This window comes from Galleria mellonella, unplaced genomic scaffold, assembly GCF_026898425.1.
Source record: "Galleria mellonella isolate WM207_F2 unplaced genomic scaffold, CSIRO_AGI_GalMel_v1 utg83, whole genome shotgun sequence".
NCBI lineage: Eukaryota > Metazoa > Arthropoda > Insecta > Lepidoptera > Pyralidae > Galleria > Galleria mellonella.
Window position 1 is genome coordinate 1112176 of NW_026442162.1, and position 25908 is coordinate 1138083.

General features: G+C 36.5%; 1 protein-coding gene across 1 annotated transcript in view; it reads right to left on the reverse strand.

The window, feature by feature from the left end:
* Positions 1–45: 45 nt before the first annotated feature.
* Positions 46–25908, reverse strand: part of LOC128202264 (fibronectin type-III domain-containing protein 3a) — a 65787-nt gene continuing 39924 nt past the window's right edge. The window contains 8 exon segments of the mRNA XM_052901914.1: positions 46–3187; positions 3692–4605; positions 4608–5893; positions 6065–6225; positions 6534–6733; positions 7273–7471; positions 10838–11034; positions 13964–14203. Of these exon segments, the coding sequence (XP_052757874.1) occupies positions 2870–3187; positions 3692–4605; positions 4608–5893; positions 6065–6225; positions 6534–6733; positions 7273–7471; positions 10838–11034; positions 13964–14132 (3444 nt within the window). The 5' untranslated portion in view covers positions 14133–14203 and the 3' untranslated portion in view covers positions 46–2869.

Below are 25908 nucleotides of genomic sequence, written 5' to 3' on the forward strand. Positions count from 1 at the left end.
GAAAAAAAAAAAATTGTTTAGTTAAAATAAATTAAACAATCATCATACACAAAATATAGTTTTATTGATATATCCATGTTTAATAAATTGTATACATAACATCATCAAATATTATATTATAAACATATACATTTCGTTATACGTACTTAATTCAAACACAAATACAATATGAGATGTTATCCCCGTTAATCATATATTTCATTAATTTAAAAACGTTTAGTCTCAACATAGCATAGTAATTTCCATTGTCATACATGTTCAGTACATGCTCCTTACACAAAGCTCAAGAATGATTTATTTACATTTTCAATATTTAAAGCAAGATGTACATTCTTTAAAAGTCGTAAAATTCGTTAGGCCTATTTACAAGTGGAATATAGTTGGAATGCTTGTCTGTAGTACACAATTTCGTCAGCAATCGGTGTATTGTATAGTGTCTAAAATCTCATATAGGAACAATTAATTCCCCTTATTGGATACACACAATTATAGAAACACTATATACTTCTAAAAAATAAATATTATATATTAAGCCATAAAGAATAAATAAATTGTTAATTGCACATTGTTATTATAAAATTTAGAAAATTAAATATTATTACAACAGTAAGCTGTGCTTACAGTTTCAATAATGTCTTACAGGTAGCGAATGACACATATAAACAGTTGTCCCAAGCAGAAATAACGATAAAAGAAAAATATAGAAATTGAGAAAGTAACATATACCCTAGGAATGTCTCCGATAACATTAATAAATATATTGAAACAATAGAATAGATGATCACAGGATAAGTAAATATTATATATTTACGTAATATAGACAACTATTGGATGCGTCAATGTAGTCCCGTCTATAATAACATATAACAACATTAGCATCTAGTACAGAGAGTTCAAATTGAATACTGGAACATTGAATGTGGCCAGTTTCACCTGCCAATAACAATATTCAGTGTTATATTTCCACAATACTTTTAGACCACATAACTAATGAGTTATTAATAAGATACCATGATACTAAAACATCAATGTTTAAAATGGGAATCTCATACAACGGCATGACAATTTACTACTAACTTCATGAATAAAACATATGATATTTTGCTAATCTAAAACGAAATTCATTTAATATAATATTATTCTACTATATGGAAATCGGTTATTAATTTATCTAATAATGTAATTAACGTAATATAACGCCAATATTTATTTTAAAATATATTCTGAAATATTAAATTTTGGCGATATTTCCCGTGACAACTCCATATTTATTTCGGGTGGTAACAATCTCAATAAATCGTTAACTTCTAAATTTATAAACAAATTATTCTAATCATAACATTAGGTATGTCATCAATTAAAAGTCATGCTTATCGATAAAAAAAAAAATGAAATAATAATCGGTGATAAAGTATGAGTAATATACACTTTACATCAATAATATTAATTAAGCGATCCGAGTTAATAAAATCGGTTTCTGTTTTCAAATTCATATCGCGGTTGGTCTGTGCTGCACACGTGTACTGGCAGGAGCCGTCTCTAAACAATACTCTGTGGCCGCTTGCTGCAGTACATGCAGATAGCACAGACATCGTAGGCGTCAAAGCATTACAGAACATTTCTATAATCAAAGCATTTATTTGTAAAATCAGTCTCATTCGCATAAGGAAGTGATCACAGCACACACACTGGAAACTCGTTGCAGAGCGAGGGACCACGCCCCTCATAACAAAACTTTAAATGTAGAGCACCTTGTTTACTAACGTCTTACACTTAATCTGAATAAAAACATGTAACAAACTGATTTATTTTATAAAAATATGCAGTATGGAAAACATACAGTTGCAGACTAATTAAATATTGGAAGTACACTTCAATTATTACTAAAACAAATGTTTACCGTTTCTGGTATTTATATGTATATATATATATAAAGTAATAATAGTATTTTTAACAATCCAGTACAGCAAACGAAATAACAAGCCACAGGCATAGACTAGATTATGAAAATTTGTGAAGTCAAAAGATATATATACACATTGAGATAAATTTGTAAGACTTGCACTGTAAAATGTACATATATAGAAATGGCAACTTCACATTTATGCATAGTTTTTTTACATATAACATTCACAGTAGTTAATTGAAATACCATTCGTGGCATGAAATTGCTAGTAGGCCATAACAAGGAGCCCACAACCAACACGCCAATCCTATACATTTAATAATAAAATATTCAACCACAACGGTATATTTAGATCTATAAGAGCATCATTCATCATTTCTTTTATTAACTAATGTATCAAAAAAGGTACACAAAATAAGATTTCATTCTACTAACCATTATACTGTGGCAGCAATTTACATACATTCGATATGATTATATATTTATCTACACAATATGTACATATAAATAATTTTCTTTTTATGAGATTTCAAGTGATTTCGTAACGGTGTCGGTAAATGAAAACGACATAATTTTATGCAAGATCTAAGGTATAGAATTATGAAAGAAAAAATAAAATTTGAAACAGTACACACGAAAACACTCAAAGTAAGGATCTCAATGAATTGCGAAGAATGAATACATTACATTAGAATGCACTTAGGCAGATAAGTCGGCCAACACTCCGTCAGTAAAATCACATTCACTATTCCCGGCTCACGCGGAAATATACTAATTATATGGACACAGGGGAGTCGTTTCCATGCGCTACGCTGATTTTCTATACACCGAATCGACAGCGGCGCTACGACGCGCGCCGCGAATGTCATTGACTTCGACTCAGGCTAGCACCAATCGGGCGTCGAACTCGCAGGCGGCTCACAGGCGGGCGAGGGCGCGCGGCCGCGCCGCCACCAGCGCGCGTCACGGCCGCGGCTCCATGAACCGCTGCACCAGCACCGCCACCACCACTGCCAGCACCAGGAAGCCACCCGCCATCAGCAGCGCCACCTGCCGCGGCGACAGGGAGCGTGCGCCGGCCGCGCCGCCACGCGAGCGCCGCGGCCGCGCGCCGGCCGGCGCCACGCCGCCGCCCGCCGCCGCGCCCGCCGGCACCGCCAGCCGCGCCGCGCCCGACCACGCGCTCGCCAGCCCGCCGCGCACCGCCATCACGCGCAGCAAGTACTCCGCGCCCGCTTCCAGCTCCTCCAGCTGGAACTGAGTCTCGCTGCCAGAATACACCTGCGGACGCAACAGTGCTCAGTACACAAATTTCGAACGACTTACCAGAGACTTTGTACAAAAGTCGATTGCTTGGGTACCTCTGTCCCATTCGTGTTTCAACCATGAAGCAGTTGTGTTTGCATGGCTGTGTTTCGGTTTGAAGAGTGGGATATGGCGTGAATTTACTGGATACAGAGGAATAACACCTGAGTCCTTAGGAATGGCAACGCATGGGGGTATCATGGGCGAAACAGCATACTCTGTTATGTCCATGGTTATTGCTCATGTCTATAGGCGACGGTTATCACTTTCCATCAGGTGGAACGTCAGCTTGTTTGCCATTCTAAGTTGTATAAAAAAAAACGTATTCGCATTATGAAATTTGGATAATCGTACATTATGATTAGACATTTTGAATACCGCTTGGGCTTTGCCGAGACTAAATCTACGTTGACCCTTAGAATAATAACTACTGACATACAAACTACTTATAAAATAAATAAATAAAGTATAAAAATGTACCTGCTTGTAGACGGCGTCCTTGGCGCGCGCACACTGCAGCACGTAGTGCGCGTGGTCGAGCGCGTCCCAGGCCACGAGCGCGACGCGCGGCGCGGGGAGGTGGGCGGCGGGCGGGCGCGGCGCGGGCGGCGGCGCGGCGCCGGTCGCCACGGTGCTCGGCTCCGCCCACGCGCCACGCCCGCCGCGCTCGTCGCTCGCCTGTATCCTGAACGTGTAGCTGGTCGCCTCGCGCAGCTTCTTCACCTTGCACGAGCGCGCCGGCCCGCGGTACACCGCTCGGAATTCTCGAGCCTCCGGCGCGCGCATCTCCACGCAGTACTGCGCGCCGTCGCCGCCGGTCGCGTTCCACTCGAGCTTCAAGTAGTTGTGCGCGGCTTGCGCGCAGCGGATTTGCGGGGGCGCGGGCGGCATCGGCCGAGTTGCCGCCCTCGCCTCCTCGGACCAGTCCCCGAGTCCGAGTTCGTTGAGGGCCGCGACGCGAACCCGATACACGGTATTCGGCGCGAGGCCGTCGACGATCCTCTCGGGAGTCGGTCCCTCGGTTTCGTACGTATCCGCCTCGACTTCGACGCGATACTTGAGCACTTCCGCCCCGTGGCAGGCGGGCGTCCGCCAGTATAGCCTTAGACTGTCGGCGGTCGATTCGTGTCGCAGACCCGTCGGCGCCGCGGGAGGCGCCCGCGGCGTGAACACGTCACGAACGCCCGACCAGCCGCCGCGGCCGGCGGAGTTTGTCGCGCACACCCGGAAAAAATACGGCGAGAACGGTGTCAGCTTCGAGACGAGGCAGGTGGTATCGGCGCCCCGGTATACTTCCGAGAAGGCGTCGTCGACGTCGGTCGCACTCATCTCGAGCCGATAATCGAGGATCGAGGCTCCGTTGTCCCGCGGCGCGATCCACTCGAGCCGCGCAACGCGGGTCCCTCTACTGTAGCGGTGGGCACGGATGGTGCGTCGGGCGGCGCGGCCGCCGTCGTAAACTCGAGAGGCGGCGACTGCGGGCCCGCGCCGACGCGGTTGCACGCGGTCACCCAGAGGCGGTAACGGCGGCCGGGCGCCAAGTCGCGCACGATGCACTCGCAGGCGGCGCCCGCGTACGCCAGGTGCGCGGCGCCGCTCGCCTCCGCTTCAGCCACCTCCACGCGGTACTCGGCCACCGGCGCGCCGCCCGTGCAGTCGGGCGCGCGCCACCGCACCGACAGCAGCGTGGCGCGGGCCGCCGCCGCCGGCTCGGGCGCGCCGCATGCGCCCGGGCACGTCGCCTCCGTCGTCACCGTCTCCGTTGGCGACCACTCACTGTCGCCGGCCTCGTTGGCGCAACGCACGCGCGCCCGGTACGGAACGCCCGGCTGCAGACGATCGCAATGTGCCTCCCGCTCGGAGCCCTGGTACGCGGGCCGGTACCCTTCGCCGCCGTCGATTTCGAGAGTGTAGGATGCAACGGTCGCGCCGCCATCGTCCATCGGCGGGTCCCACCGGAGCCGGAAAGCGCGCGAGTGAATCTTGCCGCGTGGAGAGGGCCTGCCGGGCGCGGAAGGTCGCTCCGGGAGCGTCCGGTACGTGACCTCCGTCGACCACGGACCCTGGCCGTCGGTGGTCTCGCATCGCAAGCGAAACCGGTAGTCGGTCGCGCGCCGCAGACCGGTGCACGCGTAGGATCGCTCGGGGCCCGAGTAGACGGGAAGGAAGCCATGGCCCCGCGCCGCGTCGTCCATCTGCAGGGTGAACTCCTCGTCGGCGCGCCGCTGCCAGGCGAGCGCGAGCGAGTCGGGCGCGGCGGACAGCAGCGCGGGCGGCGCGGGCGCGGGCGGCGGCGAGCCCGCCGTCCAGGCGACGGTCTCGTCGCTCCACTCGCCGCGGCCGCACTCGTTGACGGCGGCGATGCGGAAGCGGTACTGCGTCTGCGGGCGCAGGTTGTTGGCGGTGTGCTGGCGCGTGCGCGGGCGGGCCAGCTCGGCGAAGCCGTCGCCGGCGTCCATCTGCAGCACGTAGTGCAGCAGGCGCGCGCCGTTGTCGGCGGCGGCGGCCCAGCGCAGCTGCAGCGAGGCGCGCGCGCGCTGCGTGACGCGGGCGGGCGGCGCGCGGTCCGGCGGCGCGGCCGGCGCGCGGAACGTGGCCGCCTCGCTCGCCGCGCCCGTCAGCTCGCCGGCGCGGATCTGCAGGCACACCGAGTACTCGGAGCCCGGCTTCAGGTCTCTCACCCTGTTAACCAACCACATGAACGCTATTAACATTACAGTTTAGAAACAAAAAAAATTACAATAAACAACAGTAACAATTAATATAAATTGTGCGTTTCTACGTACTACGAGTTACGTAGTACGTAGAAACGCAAAGTAAGTAAATTAATTTGCAATATTTAAGAATACTCACCGACACGAGAGCGATGGTCCGCTATAAATTGCTTTGTATCGTTTGACATCACGTTCCGCAAGCAGCAGGTCATATGTTAATTCCAAATTAGGTACTGACACTCCATCTGGATAGGGTGAATTCCATTGCACTAGGGCACTCGTAGAAGTTATTTCGCTCACCTAAAAATTGTAAAAAATTTATTTAATTAAAATAATTTTTGTTTAAAAGTGACTTTTTTACTTGATTAAAATAGTTTTTCTTATGTGTGCCCGCAATTTATTTCTTTATAATAATGACACAAAAATTTTACATTACACGTTTTCAAAAACACACACATTGCCAAAAACATTCAAAAATTATTTTACCTAATATTTAACAGGCACAACCAGCTATAAACACTTGTAAATTAATTGAGGTTTTTCTCTATAAAATATGCAAAATTATGACTCTGTTACCTGGCGAAAATTGTTAAACCTTATTACCGTACCTGTGGGGTGCGTATCGTGGACAGCATATCTAACACAGCCTGCGTGTCGTTCTCGTCGTCGTCCTGCACGGAGGCGCCGGCCGAGGAGCCCTCGCCCTCGGACCACGCGCCCGAGGAGGCGCCGCCGCTGCCTCCACCGCGGCCATTTAACTCTTTGCGCGGTGACAGCGACGGTGTGCTCGCACCAGAATTCAATTCCACTGTAGATCAAATCCATTTTTCCTTTATACGAAAAATCATTTTTCCTTTTTTATTTATACAAAGCAAGCACTTGTGACCGAATTCTGGCATGTGTTAGTTATCATAATAACTAGGTGTGACAACTATTTTCTTCTACAACCTCCCATACACGTTCATCACTCACATAGAAACTAGAAACTCACATAGAAAATACTATATTATTTATATTAAACTTTTATTGAGCGTTTAACATAATTTACATAATATATTGATTACATAGTAAACAAAAATCCACAGTTCGCATTTTATTGTTAAAAAATTCGGAAGTACACATTATATTTTTTAATGTGACCACTTGCGCTCACGTCACAACCACTCACGATTAAGGGTCCCGAGAGGTCCCGAAACTAGTCGAGCTTTCTGAACCTAATTACAAGTACATGTAAGTTAAACCGGTAGGTATTACATTAAAAAACACATTCCGCATGCCAAAGGACTCTATCTTCACACACATCTCAACTAATGAAAAAGACAATTATAAAGCAATTTATATACTAACCTACACCATTATTTCTATTAGTTTGTTTACGTTCCAATTTCTGTTTAAGCTTGGAATATTGCCGTTGTGTCCGTTCATCTTTTTGGAAGACCGATGGAGGTGGAGAATGCTGCATATGGTGTTGAGGCACGTGATGGTAGTGAGGTGAGTACCCTGCACCATAGTAATGTTGAGGACCTCCTGCACCATTTGTTGGACCCTGAAAAATTTATAAACTCTAAATATCCATGTATGTTAGATCTCTTTCAAAATATACAATGATCTTAATACTAATTACATGATTAATTTTCATTAAGATCCTTGAATGAATTGCTTTTATCATTAGACTGACATGTGACCACACCATTCTGAGCAAACACAGACTTTTTTAAAGGTTGAGTTTTAATTCAATGCACTAAAATATAAAATAATGTCAGCACACTGTATGTGTTTATGTTTTTCCTAAGTAGATAATAAAAATAAAATGAAACTTGCAATCTTTGATGATGACCCATAAATTGCCTGAGTCCAAAACAACCTTAACCTGTGTTTTTGGATATTAAACATCAACTTTAAAATGTATTATTGTTTTAAATAATTTCAATGGGTAAAAAATAAGGAGAATTAACCAATTCTATATGATTAATCAGTTATTAGTGATTGATCATTACATACAATTAATTATGAAAATTAATGATTAATAGTTATGTTGTTACATTTGCTTAAAAATTGTAATAGATAAATAAACTAACACTCAACATTTTAGCTAAAAATATTTTAGCTTAAGGGTACAAGTTTGCATCCTTACAGATTGGTTATTGTGACTTCAAAATGAAGAAGATTCTCAATTAGCCTGCTTCTTGTGTGTACTTATTCGTATACATGTATGTTACAAATTCTGAACAGATTCATTTTGCAATTAGATTTTACTCCCATTTTAGTCATATATACATTCAGAAAATACCCAGACCAACACAGACAGCCATACTTATGAATTCCAATGTTTATTTTTGTGCAGAAATTGAACCCGTTCATATAAATGTGTGTTAAGCTAAACCACTGAGAGCAATGTTACTAATAAAATTGTAACTAGATGATAACTGTACATGGGAAATTTTTAAGAAAAATCAATATAAAAAGTCGTAACAAAGTCTTGTTACGATACATGTCAAAAATATTTTTTTTATAATATTAGTAAGAATTTCGATTATGTACAAAATGTATGTGACTTTACTACAAAAGTATTTTAGATTTCATTTTCAGGATTACAATACCTATGACTAACACAGTAGTTATTCTGCTACAGATGTTCTATAGATGTACAGCATTACAGCAAGTATACACTATGAATGTCTAATGTTAAAGCAAAAATTTTACATACAACAGTTGCATATTTACTTAACAATCAATTCTTCAAGGCTGAACACAATTTTTCCTTTTTTGGCTGAAATATATACCTATCTACTAAGTCTAATAAATTTAGGAACCTATATTTTTATTAACAAATAATGATGTAGATTTTATATACACTGATATCATCATCATATCAGCTGTTAATCCTCCCCACAAAGGAGAGTTTTGCCAGTAGTTGCCATGCTTGGCAGGTTAGCAATCGCAGTAGAGATTTTGGTGATGTTTTAAAAGGGACGCTGCTGTTCTTTCCTTGACCATTAAATTCCCCTAGCTGCCTCTTACAACACCTATGAGAAAGGAGTAGCCTGTTCCATGCCAGGAACACACAGCAATGTACTAACTCTGTTATATCCATGGTACTGCTCATGTCTATAGGCAATGGTTACCACTTTCTATCAGGTGGGCTGTTAGCTTGTTTACCATTTGAAGTTGTATAAAAAAGAATGTAATGTATTTATTCTAATATTAGTTTTCACCTCATTTTCATCTCATCAACCAAAATATATTAATTGATCAAAATAAAAAAAAACAGCCTACGTTATTTTCCATTCCAAATAGCATAAGTATACCAAATTTAATGACAAATGGTTAAGCTGTTAAGGTTCCAATAAGTGATAAACACACTTTCATATTAATAATGTTTAAAAAAATTAATAAAAAAAAAAAAACAATATATGGTATCAAACATAAAAGTATATTGCTTTTATTTCATAATGTTTAAAGTGATTTAAATTGAATTTGAGTTATTCCAATACTTAAACTGTTTCAAATATAAAAGTTATAATATCTTATTTAAAAAATAATTTACTAAATATTATTTAAATATATTGAACATTAGCCTACCGACCTTAGGTGTTCCTTTAAGTTTAGGATCTTTATTGATATCATCAGAATCACTCATTTTTGTTGAAAGAAATATGTAAAGAATTAAAAACAGTCGAGCAACCGCGAATTGTGGACGTCACTGCCACGTACCGCCAACACTATGAACCGCTGATAAGGCTTACAATCGCCGTTGGTATAACATTGCAAAGATTAGATTAACGCCGAATACAACAGAAATATATCTGTAGTAGTACACTCTAAATATGGTCGGTTTATCGTTTCGCTTACGCACGAAATGCAGGTAAATTATTATTGTACATTCTAGAAATATATCATATAGTGTAATATTCATAAATTGTATTACAATATCAACAAATGTTTATACAGGCGGTAAATGTAAATCCAAGCAACGCAAACCGTCAATATACATGGTAAATAGTAGTTCGAATGGTTGATTTTCTTGAATATTATAAATTTTCCAATATTATTACTTGCTTTAATTGTGCAATTAATACAGTATAAGTAAATTAGTGAATTTGTTTACAAGCCAAACACCAAACAAACGCAAACAAAAACACAATTGCGAGCTGTCAACTGTCACATCTCAGACGTCATGTCCGTCCCCGTCATTGTCAAATCGAATAGACAGAACGCAATATGTCATAAAATATGCCGATTACATGACATCTGAGAACAAGGAATTACATAGAAGACATGATAAAATAAAAAGTGTAAATCATATGATTGCCTCCTTTCTTCTTATGCAAATATAATTAGTAAAATGAGGACGAAACATACACCATATGTTGCTATTTTTTCAATTCATAGCAGGCTAGTGTATAAAAAATGTTATACGGCCGTATAATCCTACCAAATTAAGATACAACCAGCTTGCATACTTTCTATACAAAACAAAGTCGAATCTATAATCTAGTAATATAAATAAACAAAAATTTTATATACACATTTTTTATACACTAGTCTGCTATGAATTGAGAAAAATAGCAACTGATGTTGATCTTTTGTCCTCTTTTTACTAATTATATTTGCATAAGAAGAAAGGAGGTAACCATATGATTTACAGTTTTTATTTTATCATTCCTTCTATGTATTTCCTTGTTCTTAGCATAACATGATGTCTATATAGCAACGGACAATATCTGTACAGCCATGTAGCCTGTCTTTTTTAGTACTTATTATGGATCACGTATAGATGTACAATAAATTAAAATAATTGTAATCTTAAAAAAACTAGAGTACCTATTAATATTATGTTATATCAGTATGTACACGATTCCTGGAACACCTGGATTCCAACCTGCAATATTTGGAAGTGAACAATACTTACATAGTGATGTGGGGGCTGATGATGTGGCGGTGGTTGATGGTGCGGTGGTTGGTGGTGTGGTGGCTGGTGGTGTGGTCCGTGGTGGGGATGCGCCTGTGGGTGCGGGTGCGGAACCAGGTAGTGCCGCAAGCTCTCATCCATTACTTGCGGCATCAACTGCGGCATCATCGCCGCTGACGTCACCACTGGCATTCCCGCTGTAATATGCCCATATTATTTCAATGATTACCTATTTAATATAGATATTATTTGTTATAACACTGATAAGTAAATTAATTAATAAAGAATTCTTCCTTTAAGAATTTTTCTACTACTATTATAATAACTAGAAACACAGAATTTATAACTGTTTCTTGCGTTCTTTAAAAAATCAAAATACAATATGGCACATAACAATAAATAAAACAATATTTCAGTGCATAAGGAAAACTAGAAATAATCCCCTGCACCTAGTGTTCCTTATAGGGGGAAAGGAATTGTTAGTAATGCGGATTACCAGTCCCATTGCTAGAAATATAACTCGTCAGGTCGACCTCCACGTGTCCCCCTAGAAACCATCGTGCTGAATTCCAGGTGTATTTATAACGATAGGCTAATTGACCTGGTCTTTCATTTTCACTTATCATCCCTCACTGGTGTCCCACCGGTGTATACCAATAGCGCAAACGGGATAATCATTCCATTATCATCCATTAAAAAAAGTCTTCCTAAATCAACCTTCTTATAAAACCCATGTAACCCAATAATGGCTTCTCAATTATTATTAATACCTTACATTTTTCAAAACCAAATTTTCCATGATTGTAATTATTTTATAAGTAGGTATTCGAGATGTTTTTATTCTTATTAATGTGTCATTAAATTGTCATTAATCTATTAAATTCAGTTAAAATCTCTCTCTTAATCGGTCTCTCATTCTTGAGGATCAAAACCCCATTCCACTTCTTTTATTGTCTTACTCCATCTTCTTCTACGATTTTATTACGCCACTTAGATAACTACATTCACCGGTATCTCCAATTCCTCCTACACTTGAACTGTCCAACGACTTGAACTGCAGTCTTTAGGTCTTTCACCTTCTACCTAACCTGTCCTAACTTACTATGGGTTTTTATAGATTGTCATTGCTTCTTCAAGCTATATGTCAAAAGTATTTCAGTATTCGGTATAAGAAGACGAAGAATTACAGACGAGACCCGCTGTTGGTCTGTAAATTTCAATTAATTGCAACTATGCATTCATTCTTCGAACAATCCAAGAGACACGGAACATTTGTTTCCATCACATCTCAAATGTATCCAATTTCAGCTTGTCTGTGGTTTTGAGTGTCCAGGCCTCGGTGCTGTAAAAAAAAAATGGAGAAAACCAACGCGCGCATGGCGTCAATTCTAGTTCGCGTTAATAAGCTGTCATTTTTCCAATTTCTACCCAGTTATGTTGCTGTTGACATCGTCATTCCGATCCTCCATTTAAGAATCAGTTGGCATAAAAATATATAAAGGTATAATAATTATAATTTTTTTTAAAGATGTTTATATTTTAAAATTTTGTTACCTACTCAATGCGGCTGTGTTCTTCATAAATACGGATTTGAACGTGCACAAAGGTGTGCACAAAGGCCAAAGAAGAGTAGTTCTCAATTTGGTTGTATTTTTTTTTCTCATAACTCCGTCAGTTCTAAACTGATTAAAAAATCCTTTTTTTATCTGCGAGGATATTCTTACAGATTTTTCTCATATTTTTTTTTTATAATCTATAAACAGATCTATAAATAAAGGTATCTATAAATATATAGAAGACTAATCACATTGCTTTTATAGCAAAATTATGATTTTATATTATTATTTAGATTGTGTAGATGTAAGTTTTTTTTTTTTTTATTGATATGTTAACTGTTACGTAGGTACGTATTACTTGTTAAACGTACAAAAAATGCTTGAATGAATGAATAATTAAACATATCGTAAATACACATTACATATTTAATATACCTAATAAATAGGTAAGAATTATAAATTAAATTAAAAGTAGTAACCAAATAGGTAGATAATGTTATTTGTTGTCAGTGGCCGATAAAACAAACGGTGACGAATTAACTCGGCATTTTCAATTCCAATTTCCTTTATGTTGACATAGTGACGGTACCTATTTTTCTTCTGTGGTGACGGTTCGCCCAATACCTATTCTGCGGTTATGAATGGGCGATTTTATACATTCGTGGAAATCGGTTTTTGTTTGATTATCCATCCACTTTTGTGGCTCGCTTATGGCGGAAACGTGCCGCATAGTTCAAGTAGTTTATCAGCCTCGAGACTCGAATACCTGCGCAGTGCACAACACAACCAAAACAACCGCAGAGTCTTGAGCAACGCCATACTTTAGGCATCTCGAGAGAGCCTTGAATCTCTTTGTCTCAACAGGTAAAAGGGTTTCTCTCGGGTACAATTTGTTACATCTTGCACGATTCTTAATTAATGCGGTTGTATGAACTAATTTTTTGTTGTAATTACGAATTGCATGTTTTACTTTCGGTCGCAAATCGTAAATTATGCAATTCATAATTACAAAATTATCTCATACAATTTAAAAACGTTTTTATATGTTATCAAAAACGGCTGAGTGAATTATTATATACCTATATATTTTTTAAATTAATAAAATAATGAGCATTCTATAGGACCGCGTTTGTCAAGCTATGGTTCGCAATTCCCATGAAAAGAGGTCACTGTCTTGCTCGAAAAGGAACACTGTCAAATATGTTTTTTTTTTTTTATTTAAATTGTTCGTATTTCATTGAGATAAAATTATCAGTGCCTGATTATTATTTTACTAATACGAGTATTAACTGAAAATTTTAAAGTTTATAAAAATACTTCGTATTCAATCACTCTCAAACGGCTAAATGGATTTTATTGAATATTGTATGGTAGATACTTGCATACATATATCCATTACATTTTGAATTCTGTTTTATCAAATACCAAATTATAGATAATTACTTTTTTAGTAACTAAAAGTATATTATTTGTATGTTTGGTTTATTTGCCAACCTAAGTCACTCCAAAACGTAGTAATTTATTACATTTTCGATGGTCTATACCTATGTTTCGCCAATTTGATACTGACCGTATTCAGTGTGAACTGTACACATATGTGGATGTTGCGGGTGTTGCTGCGGATGTGGGCAAATCTCCTGCGGCACGTAGTATGACTCCGCGGGGTAGTACTCGCCGTAGTAGCTGTCAGCGGGGCCGCCGCTACCCCCGCCCCCCTCCGCGACGCCCACGCCAACCATCGCGGCCTCTAGCAGCGCATCGCACGCAGGTGCTTGCGCCGCATCCGCTTCGAACACTTCTCACACTCAGCCTGCAACAAGAGAAAAACAATTTATTAGGAAATTTATTTTCTAAAATAAATAAATTTAGTTCATACTGCCTAAAAATGGCTAATCACGAATTCACCGACAAAGATTTCTATATATTGTTTCTTGTAGTGGCACCATAAAACAGAATTAAGTATAAAATAATCATTGTCATTGTGAAACGATAATAAACTAGATGTACCTCGAGGTAAGTAAAGACCTACTAAGTAGTGCAGTAGTTTATCAGACGCCAACTGTAATTTGACTAGGAATATGTTCGGAATTAGTCACAATACACACTACTCATTCGTCACCCATTTGCAGTGATGCAATTGTACGAATGCATCTATTATGTACGTAACTAGATAGATAGACCGCGCCACGCGTTACACATATTTAAAATCGCCATATCAGCAATATTAGCATGAGCACATACATCTACAGTTCCACTCAATATTTGCGTTTCAAATAGGTTGTTGCTAGCTGTCACTTCGCTTCACGAGTTCTGCGTGGATAAGCCTCAATCTGTGTCAGCAATCGTGGCATGAACATCGCTCGGAAGCGCCGACTCATACCTAACTGTTGCGAAAGCGTTCATATGAAAAATATGATAAAGCGTCGTCACCTACATCTAGAATAAATATTGTCGCAATATATGGATCACTGCCTCTAAAATCGTGCCATTTTGTTCCTAAAAAGCTTTGAACAAAGAAATATTTTATTATTTATTTACAATTTTAAATATATCTGTTATGGTATAATTTTTTTACTATTTATAACTGAAAATTATTAATAAAATTTAATTATCAGCGTAATTAATAATTTTATTGTTGTAGGAAATAGAGACTTTAGATAATTAGTAACACCTATTGTTCATTCATTATTCAGTTACGTACGTCATTTTTAAACATGAATCATTGTTAATTTTATAAAAGAAATAATTTGTTAAATATAACAACATAATATATTGATATAGGTGAAGACTATATAATAAAACAATTTCTGACTGATGTACACAATAAAACTTTTATATTCATACAATTACAGTGAGATGTTACATACACATGTTTTAATAGTATTTTGTAACATTATACGTCAATAAATTGAAAAAAAGCTTGTTATTGTTGTCTAAAACTATGTTAACCGTTGCCTATTACTTTTAAACCATTTATTATTGTTATTGCCTTTATTAATAAAAATATCAAATGTCTATTAAATCTCTTCGTAGATTAAATTTTAACCTAAAAGTTTACATAACAAACCTACTATATCCCTGCCCTGCCTGCCCAATAAATTGTAGATAGCGGAGACCAATGACCCCATTGCTTGTAATATACCCTATCAGTTTGCCTCCACGCAATCCTCATTAGAAACCATCGTGGTTAATTTAGAATGAGCCAACTGACCTAACTTCACCTTTATCTAGAATCACTAATACCCTGCCAACATAAATTAATAGTATTAATGGGGTTTGTATTCTATTTTCATCTTTAAAAAAACAGCCTTGAATACCATCAGTTATAAGCTATTTGTGTTTCTGGTTTTGTATATTCTTTTAAGCTAAATTGTTCATTTGAAAGCAAGTAAATAAAAGAAACTGTTAATAAGGTGGTAAGTAGAGTAGATAATTTGCGTATATTCAAATATCAAAGCGTCTATTACCAAAATGTTCCTTTCCCGAGTCTGCAATCAAAACGAACACTTACTCTAAGTAAGAGATTTAAATAAATAGATAATAATAATAATACACTATCAATATCTAAAAACTAAAATGGAATAGCTCTTCTAGAAATTTGAAGCAACTAGATCGATAAATATTCATACAATTTATTATACACACTCAACAGGAAAATTGATGCCGCACCATATAAATTTAAGTTTGCAATTAAATATTTTGTAATACCTATATATTGAATTACAATGATGTTTATACAATACGAAATAAAACACCAACTACAACATAATCATATTTACGTGCTATTTTCACTTACAAATAAGTTACTAACGACAACTACATTAGATCACTAATGAAAATTAAGAAAAAAGTTTATCTAAAGCCTAAAGTTAAAATTTGATATATGACGTTATCAAATACTTGATGCGATCGAAATATGATATCTCAAAAATCTCCAACACCTATCAACTTAATATAATCAGTAATCATTTATCGTCTTATCATTTTATCAGAAAAAGTACTAAATAATAACGATTTTTCACTACCAACTCGTTTCGATGTTACACAGTGCTTTTTATTTGTACATATTATAATAATAATATGTACAATTTATAATAATAAAAATATACTATCTAAGATACTAATAACGTCGGTTAAAAAGCAATATATAAAAAACCTATATAATAAACTTTGACTTATTTATGTGTATACATTTAATAAAAAAATCACATTACCGTTAATACCATAGACTATCATTAAATTAATTAATTATTATTATCGACTAGATCCGCGATTTGACGAAGCACATGAGTGTAGCAAAATTGTTATTCTCTATATTATTACTATCTATCTATCCGATGTATGAAGTTTGAGAACCTTATATATATACGTAGAATATAGATAGAAAACCAAATTTCTATACAGTGAGTGCAACGGTTTTTTTTACAAAGTTGCTTCCTTTCAATTCGTTCTATAATCTTAAGAATTGTCTATCATTTGGGAAGTCATAAATTGTTTACCCCAAGTGTTCATTAGGTACATTCATACGTGACGTGGCAATTTGTGACACGTAAAATCCAGACATAAGAGTATCGTGAAAATTCAAAACGAGAAATTTAAAACCACTATGTTATATATATTTTAAATTTATTATATATATATATTTTTTATTCAACTAAAATGACAAACAAGCAAACGGTCAACCTGATGGAAAATGGTAACCGCCGCCTATAGACCTGAACCATGGACATAAATAATTACGAACATTGAAATTTCCAACTACGCAATAAATCTAAACCCGGATTCAAATCACAAACAGCGTTCTTTAAACATCGGCGGACATCGAGTCTAGCTCGAATCTCTAAACAGTATCACGGAGACTAGCAGTTCTCAAGATCCAAGACAATCATTCATCGCTCTCGATCACATTCAATTGGATAATCGCTGAGGTTGCGTGGCGTTTGCTGTTAACGCCGGATTCTACGCGTTGTTATGTAAATAGGGCCCGCGGCCGGCAGTCGGCATACAGACAGGGTCACGGCCGTACGAGCTCCGCTGTCCGCAACCTCAACCCTCGACACACTACACATAAAGCCCCACATACACGGAGAGAATCATCTCTTCGATCAATCGAATTGATAATCTCGACAATCCTTTACTGGATGGAGGGTATGTTAAGAATTGGACTTATAGTCCCATTGTTGTGAAGTTGACTTTTCGTTGGTCTTCTTATCGTCATTTTCTAGTACCTTACCAGCATATACTTACCATTACTAATCCTTTTTCATCCGTTTAAAAAATCATTAACCTTTTAATAATTTAAGTTGGAAACGCACGTTCAATACAGCTATATACCGATTTTCAAGACAGCAAATAGACAAACTGAAGTGGATGGACATCGGACTTGCGCAGTAGACCATACCAGTGTTGCCAAATTATCAAAGAAACTAAAAAATACAAGTAATTTCAAAAAGGCTATCAACAAAGCATCAACATTTAATTCAAATACTACAAAAAAAAACACTCAGCAACATTGTGCCTGTGAAGGAAGACTGTTTGAAAAATATAGCGATCGCATAAGATACTTTCGGAATTTTTCGTTGCGATCCGTGATCGATCTACCGACAGGATATTTCAATTATCGCTCCGTGTATGCAGCCTCTTATGATTCAAATATTAACACCGCGATATCTGCGTAGTACTCCAGCGGAAGTGTCTCGTGAGTAGGTACTTTACGGATATTATTCAACTCAGTGTGTATGATACAGCTGTATGCTATACCTAATAAGATTAAGAGTAGAGAGCTCATACCTTTTTTGCCAAGCCGTAACTTTTAGTACATCAAGTTACGAGTGAATTTTTAAATAAGATTAGAATTAATTTCATTATCATCATCAAAACAACCGTCAATTGCCCACTTCTGAAAATAGACCTCTACAAAAAGAGAGATTTGCCAGTAGTTACTACATTTAGCAGGCGAATTGGCAACCGTAGTTAGGTTTTGGTATCATTTTAAGAGGACGCTGTTGCCCATCCCTCGACAATTACGCTCCCTCAGTCACCTCTTACAACACCCAATAGAAAAAAAGAGGTGGCCTATTGTATGTTAGACCACATGGCAAATTATACTGCTTATCATTTCGATTAATCTTATTTTGCTCTGTCTAAGTTACACCTTTAAAAAAAAAACACTTGCTCAAACTCTATGTCAAAATGCCTAACTCCATAGATCAAACTAGAATAATTACAAAAGGATAGTATTTAGTCCTAATAAAAACAACTTCTCATGACACCTAGGTATCCGTCTGTTCATTTCTTTTAGCTAATATAATTATTTCTTTATGTTTTACGCTATTTCCAAAATAATTTAAAATCTACCTCAGTAAATATACCAAAATCCACTAGTTTCAATTAGTTGCGCGTTAGGTCATAGCCAATTTAGACAATATGTTTTTATGATTTTCCTATCAGTGAATTGGCAATTGAAACGAAACATAATCTCGCCGCTGACGCACGTGCACTCACGTTCGCCATCGATCCAACAATTATACGATAAAAACCAGCTTTGGCAAAGAAACAGACTAGGTACCTACATGGACCGATTTTCCTCTTCAACATAAATAAATACGACAAAACAAACAGCCAAAAGGTAAGGCCCTGTACAAATCCGAAGCAACAGGTATTACCATCTACCAACTCATAAACTGGTCAATAAATATAAATTTTGTAAGACGAAACATTTAATAGTATTTCTCATCTTGTTTTGTATGTCAAAAGGGACGAACAGGTTCAACAGCAACCAATGAAGTACCTAATTCCGTATTATAATTCAAGTTTACGCCATCAAAACGTTAACATTGACACAGTAAAGTAAGAATAATCTACGTAATTTTTAACTTTAACTGACTTCTAAAAGAGGAGGTTCTCAAATCTCAATTTAAATGTATGTTTTGTGTAGTTTGTTTGTTTGTATTCGTAAATTTTAAAGCGGTTTTGATGAATTCACACAGTTGGTTATTAGTACACTATTAACCAACTATAGAGTGTAATAACCAACAAATAAAGCTATGGAGGAAAGTATTATGTGTAGGTACATATCTACTGCAGATATGCTCTGTTTAATACGCCTTTGAATTTCAAGGACTAAATGATAATGGAAATTTTAAATTTCTATTTCTTGTTCAAAAACCGGTCTAACTCATTAAAATATCTGCAAAATAGTCAACTTTATTGGGCTTGACTATATTAGCCAAATTAAAACCAAGTATCATCTTTTTCACTTTATTTAGGAGTTAGATATTATCCTATGAAAACATGTCAGCTTCATAGCTATGCTTAACCTTAGTAAATTTACATACTAAAAGGAAAGGAATCATTGACACAGAAACAAAGCAATTTCTGTAAAATCATGCAAACTCGTAAACTGCGAGTTATGACATCGTACTCGTAGAAAACAGTGAAACTGCCAAACCTTGTACTAATCACCTAGCAACTGTATGAGATCTGTCTGTCGGAAATCCCAAATATCGAGTCGAGTGAACAGTGAAGTGCAAAAGGAAGAGCTGAGCCGAACGATCGCGTCTCGTTCGAGACGTTCCGAGAATTAATTTACATAGCAAATGTGCGGACGGTAGCGAGAACTCGCATTTTGCTTAAACGGTATATTCAATATCACAAAGGAGGTAAGTTCATGCAGGAGAAAAACTAAAAAAGAAACATTAAAATTGTCATTTTGCTAATAATTTGTTGAGTAAATTGACTGACAGACTAATAAGAGTGAGGGGGAGGGAAGACCAGCCCCGGGTATTTGGTCTTAGGCGGCCTCTGCACGCTTCCATTTTCCTCATATATATTGTTTGTATGTTTATTTAAATCTAATTTAAATTTCAAGATATTAATTAAATACTAATTAACTAGGGGCTTTTTAAGCATCATCGCTCCGGGGCTACGCTTGTGGGCATTTATTATTATTAATTTTATGAAAATGAAAATAGAAAAAAAATTACTGTAATTTAAATATATATTCTCCAAATAAGCGTTTTATTATTTAAATAGGTATAACGTGTGTACATAAAGTTAAATAAATAATTATTAGACATTAACATGCTACATAGTTAATATTAATTAATCACATTATACCAGTTAATGTTATATAAATAATAATGATGGCAAAACATTCCAAGTAAACTGAAAGGGAAATTATGTATTCCTACTTGCTACCTACCTGCTCGTCGCTCAATGTAATGTCAACATTAGATGAATCCATATACAATTCGGAGTACCTAAAACACTTACGTAGGGAGGAAAGGGATTGTTTGTAATGCGGACTATCAGTCTCATTGCTAGAAATATACTCCATCAGGTCGACCTCCCAGTGGTCCCGCCTAGAAACCATCGTGCTGAATTCCAAGTGTATTCATCACAATGGGCTAACTGACCTGCCTTTTCATCCTCACCTATCAACCCTCACCGGTGCCCCGCCAGCGTATACCGATAGCGCAGACGGGGTTACCATTCCATTATCACCCATTAAAAAACAATACAATACACGTATGTAATACATTAATTTTACTAATAAAACTATAAATGGATCATAATCTTGATCATATCGTCATCATTATATCAGCCGTTAACTGCCCACTGCTAAACAAAGGCTAATAGTTGCTACAGTTGGCAGGCCAGTTGACAACCGCAGTTAGGCTTTCGTTATGCTTTTTGAAGGTCGCTACTGTCCATCCCTTTTACGATTAAGTTCCCTAAGTCGCCTCTCATGAATCCACAGGAAAGGAAGGGACGATACATTAATAAGAGCAAAAGTATCTAGTCAAAACAATAAAAAGTTTATCTGTCTGTACGTATGTTTGTTTCAGCATCACGCAATTATATCTCGTTTTTGTAGACACGTGCGAAGCCGGTGCGAGCAGCTAGTAGTAAATTTATTTATTTTATTTCATTAGCATGCAAATACATTCAAAAACTAAGGATTTTTAGTACCACTTAAACCTCTTGGGCTTGTGTGTGGCATTTTACATTTCATTCTCAAATATACAATATATGTATAATATTTAAAATATAGAATATACAGAAATAGAAATACAGGTACTTTGTTTTATTCTTACTACAACAGCAACGTCAATTACAAACAAAAGCCTCTGACTACGTATTGGGGATTAGCATATATTTTTTATAACTATTATCAAAATTAGTTCAGAAATGAGACAATATTGCGTAACATACTTATATAAAACATACATACAATCTAATCGAAAACCTCAATTTTCTTGGAGTCGATAAGTTAAACATATAAATTACGCAATGTTGAATTACAAAAGATCTAACAGCTAACGAGTAGGTACTATACTTACTTAATTAAATGTAATTAAGATAATTAGATTAGGAACTATACCCGCATTGTATGAATAGAAGGGATCCAGACGCGTGTCATTTAGGTATATCCTGTCCTGTTTTTTCACAACATGATCTATTCGCATGCCACTTTTTAGTCTGATAAATCTTAGAACTATATACACTTATTTTTTAATTTAGGTGTCTTTTAGAAAAGATATTCTTGTTGTTCCAATATTTACACTTTATATACTTATTACATGATAGAGTATAATTAATCATAAATAAACTTCTACTACTTAAACTATAAATTACAAGCAATTTTAAACAGTATTTTTTTTAATATTTAAAATCTCTTGACAAGAATCCATAAGTAACTCAAAATTACTTTTTTTAAAATAATAATTTTCAATTTTGTAATTGTATTGGATATACAATCAAATTGCAAAATTTTTAAGTAGCATAATATATATATATATATATATATATATATATATATATATATATATATATATATATATATATATATATATATATATATATATATATATATATATATATATATAATCCATTTTTCTGGCGTTCGGATATCGTTCGAAAGCTGCAAAACATTTCTTTTAATTCGAGAAGATGGAATCCTTGAACTGCGTCAGAGCCGTGAAAATGATTTTGAACCACCAATTGATAAAAAGGCGCAGGTCTTGGAAAGAACACCTACGCAATTAATGCCAACACCTACATTCTGACGCATTATAAGTTACCTCTCCTGAATACAAATAATATTCATTGAGCCTACGTCATACACCTACTCAAAAAAAAACCACATTAATAGCCTACAATAATAAATTGTGGATTAACACTATAATTCAAAATTAACACAAAGCCTTAAATTTACCTCTACAAATCCATCGACATAGTAAATATAACTAATATAAATTAATTAATTAATTAAACAAAAGATTTATTTGCGATGTTTTCTTCTCTGTTGACGAATTGACCTGAACTTTCCCTCCTACATGTTTGTATATTTGTATAAGTAAATAATGGTAATTAATAAATAAACTTACATTACAATAAGTCAACATATTCAATTAGTTTTTGTGTACAAAATATATATAATTTTCTCGGAGCTCTGAACACTTGTTTATTCTAAATTACACACTTGATCGATCGAACTGATCGTTGACTACGCTCTTCACCAATGCTCATTTGAAAGAAAAAATGTTTTTTCCAATAACATCTACGGTATCTCAATGACAGCGGCTTCCATTCCAAAATCACGTTTTGTAGAAATCATGCTGATCGGAAAACTCACAACGGCAAAATAATCTTTCATCGGTGAAACGTTATCCAGAAGCACTTTCCGTTGTTGTAGGCTTCAAATTACTTTTAACAGAAATTAATTCAATATTCAGAGAGAGTTCTTAAAAGACGTCAAGTATTATAAGCTCGATAAAGTTTTGTATATCTTAAAATGAAGACAATAAACACGCAAAAGATATTATCACACTGGACATTCTCTGCCGCTAAATAAAATGGACCGTGATACACAATAACAGATGATGATGATGGGTCATAATGGTTATTGACAATCAAAATATACTAAATGTCTTTAGTTACATTAACCTTTATTTTAGGTATCTATTTTTATATATTACTAGCATTTGACCGGGATATGTTTATAGATCAGATCATAATAAATAGTAACCTATACCCTTCTCCATCCGATATACTACGTATATACCAAATTTCTTAGTGGTTGGTTAATTAGGCCGTTAAAGCACTATAAGATAACAAACAAACAAACTCGCTTTCACATTTATAATATTAAGTAAGGATATCTCTTCTTTTTAATGGAAATAGGTGTTATCTTGCAGAATCCCTGGTTATTTGATTAGAAATATTTTATTTAAATCCGTTACCATTAGTATACGTGTGACTGCGAACACGCGAAAATTAACCACCATCATTACTACCAGAGTTCAACAATCTTCCATATTAGCCCTCAATCTCCGACTACCATTTCGTCCATGCACGTTTTGCGACACGTGTTGCACCTCTAAACGAGGCATCTCCAGGCAAATTATTATTATGTTTGGAGCCTAGTGTTAACTACAAACCAGTTTGTGTTTCGAACTTCGACTAACTCCAAACCGACCTAGTATCGTTATAAGTAATTTTTGTGATCCATAATTAATAATTAATTAAATCTAGAAATTATTAATGTTGAATCTTGAATAAATTTTAAATATTAATATTGCCGAATACGAGTAAATACTGCTCATTTCCCAACCAAAAACTCTCAACAAATTGCAATCCCTGGCATCAATTCAGCTATTTATTTAAATGCTGCCATTGCCAGTAGTTTATAGTTGATTAAAACTGAACTTGAGAAAGATGGTGGAGACAGTAAAGATTCGTATCTTGAATTTAAAATTCGATAGAACCGAGAGCAATGAAGAAACATAGCGATTATAAAATTAATTAATGTATATACTAGGAGCCCACTTCAACTTCACATACTTGCATTATCTACTTATACAAATGTTCAATTTAGGTATTGTATATGCAAATCTTTAGTAAAAAAAAAAGTATCTAAATGATAATGTAATACCCGTCTCAAAATTACATATAAAAACATGGTTTAGAAGAAGTAAGGGGAAAACCAGACACGAAAACAGCGAGTTCATTTTATACTAGGATAAGATAAGAAAGAAGCATGCATTTAATAACATAAAGACAATAAATTAAATGTTGTTTTATACAAGTAACGTTTGATTATAATAATAGAGACAACTTCATAACCTTTGTCGACATTACAAACAAAATCTTCATAAACATTTTACCTATTGACAATAACACACATATGCCTTAGCAGCTTCAGATTGAACAAAGGTAAATACTAGTGGAATTACAACACCAACAAAAAGTACTTATGTAGACGGATATGCTCTACACTTGAACTGTACTATTCCTGGATCGGGGCCAATATGAAACACTCCTAGGATTTTTTTGTATCGCCAGCGTCAGTTATGCAATGTACATACTACACACAGTGTTTACAGACAATCAGCAAAAATATAAAAAAAAATACGTTATTACAATTCTGATCTATGAAAAATGTGTCAACAAATATGTATCTGACGAACTATTGTATTCAATATGTAAATACGATATTGCAGTTTTATAAGCTTCCCTTATATGTCACGCATAATCTAAACTGATATTATCAAGAGAAAAGACTTGATTTTTTTTATTTGTAATGGATATATTGAAAAATACCTACATAACCGATTTTTTTTTTAATTCTTTCATCTAAAAACAGGTACATTATTAGCAAGAAACAATTATATTATGTATAATAAGCTATCCTAGTTACCTATTCCACTCTTGAAACCAAATACATGCAGACGTAACATAAGTTCATAAAAAAAAACAGCATTATTCAAACAGATGACTTTGTATAGTCTCTCTCTCTCCATACCTGAAGCAACATTGACTTTTAGATTGTCCTATTTATTTAAATTTCTACTAGGTGTAACAGTCGTTTATGCATACAAGCGCATCAACCTAATTTAAAAGATACAAATTTAAACAAATGGTCTTTATATTGACCATGGCAACATTTAGACGACGACGAGTAAAATCTAGATTCAAATCGGTCACGTTTCATCTCTACATTCGGGTGAACAGCCTCGCCAGACGACAAAAATTATCACTTGGCACTTTACAGTGCTTTTGCTTTGTAGCGAGGCGAATATGTTGACGATACATTATAACATATTATATGTACGAGTATACAAACTTTGCATTATAAATTTAAATATTTTCACAAACTGTTTAAAATCAAGTATGTAGCTGAATTAAGTAGCTGTTACGTACAATAAGGATATCGACAAAGTCTTTGTGCAACATTAAAATATCCGTTTTCTCACACAAGTGTGGTTAATTAAGTTATTTAACCACGTATATAATATGAATATACAGTCAACTCACACAAAGTAAGTACGAATAGTTTAAATCCGTATCAAAGTCGAATATTCATCTCCAATTCCAAGCGTGCCATTCTATTAATGGCTCAATGATAACAATAGATAACATTAGTAATAATTATACTAAACTAGTTATTGAATGAATTGTGAAACGCAATAAATGTTATGTTATTATTTATCAAATGTTATTCTTTACTTT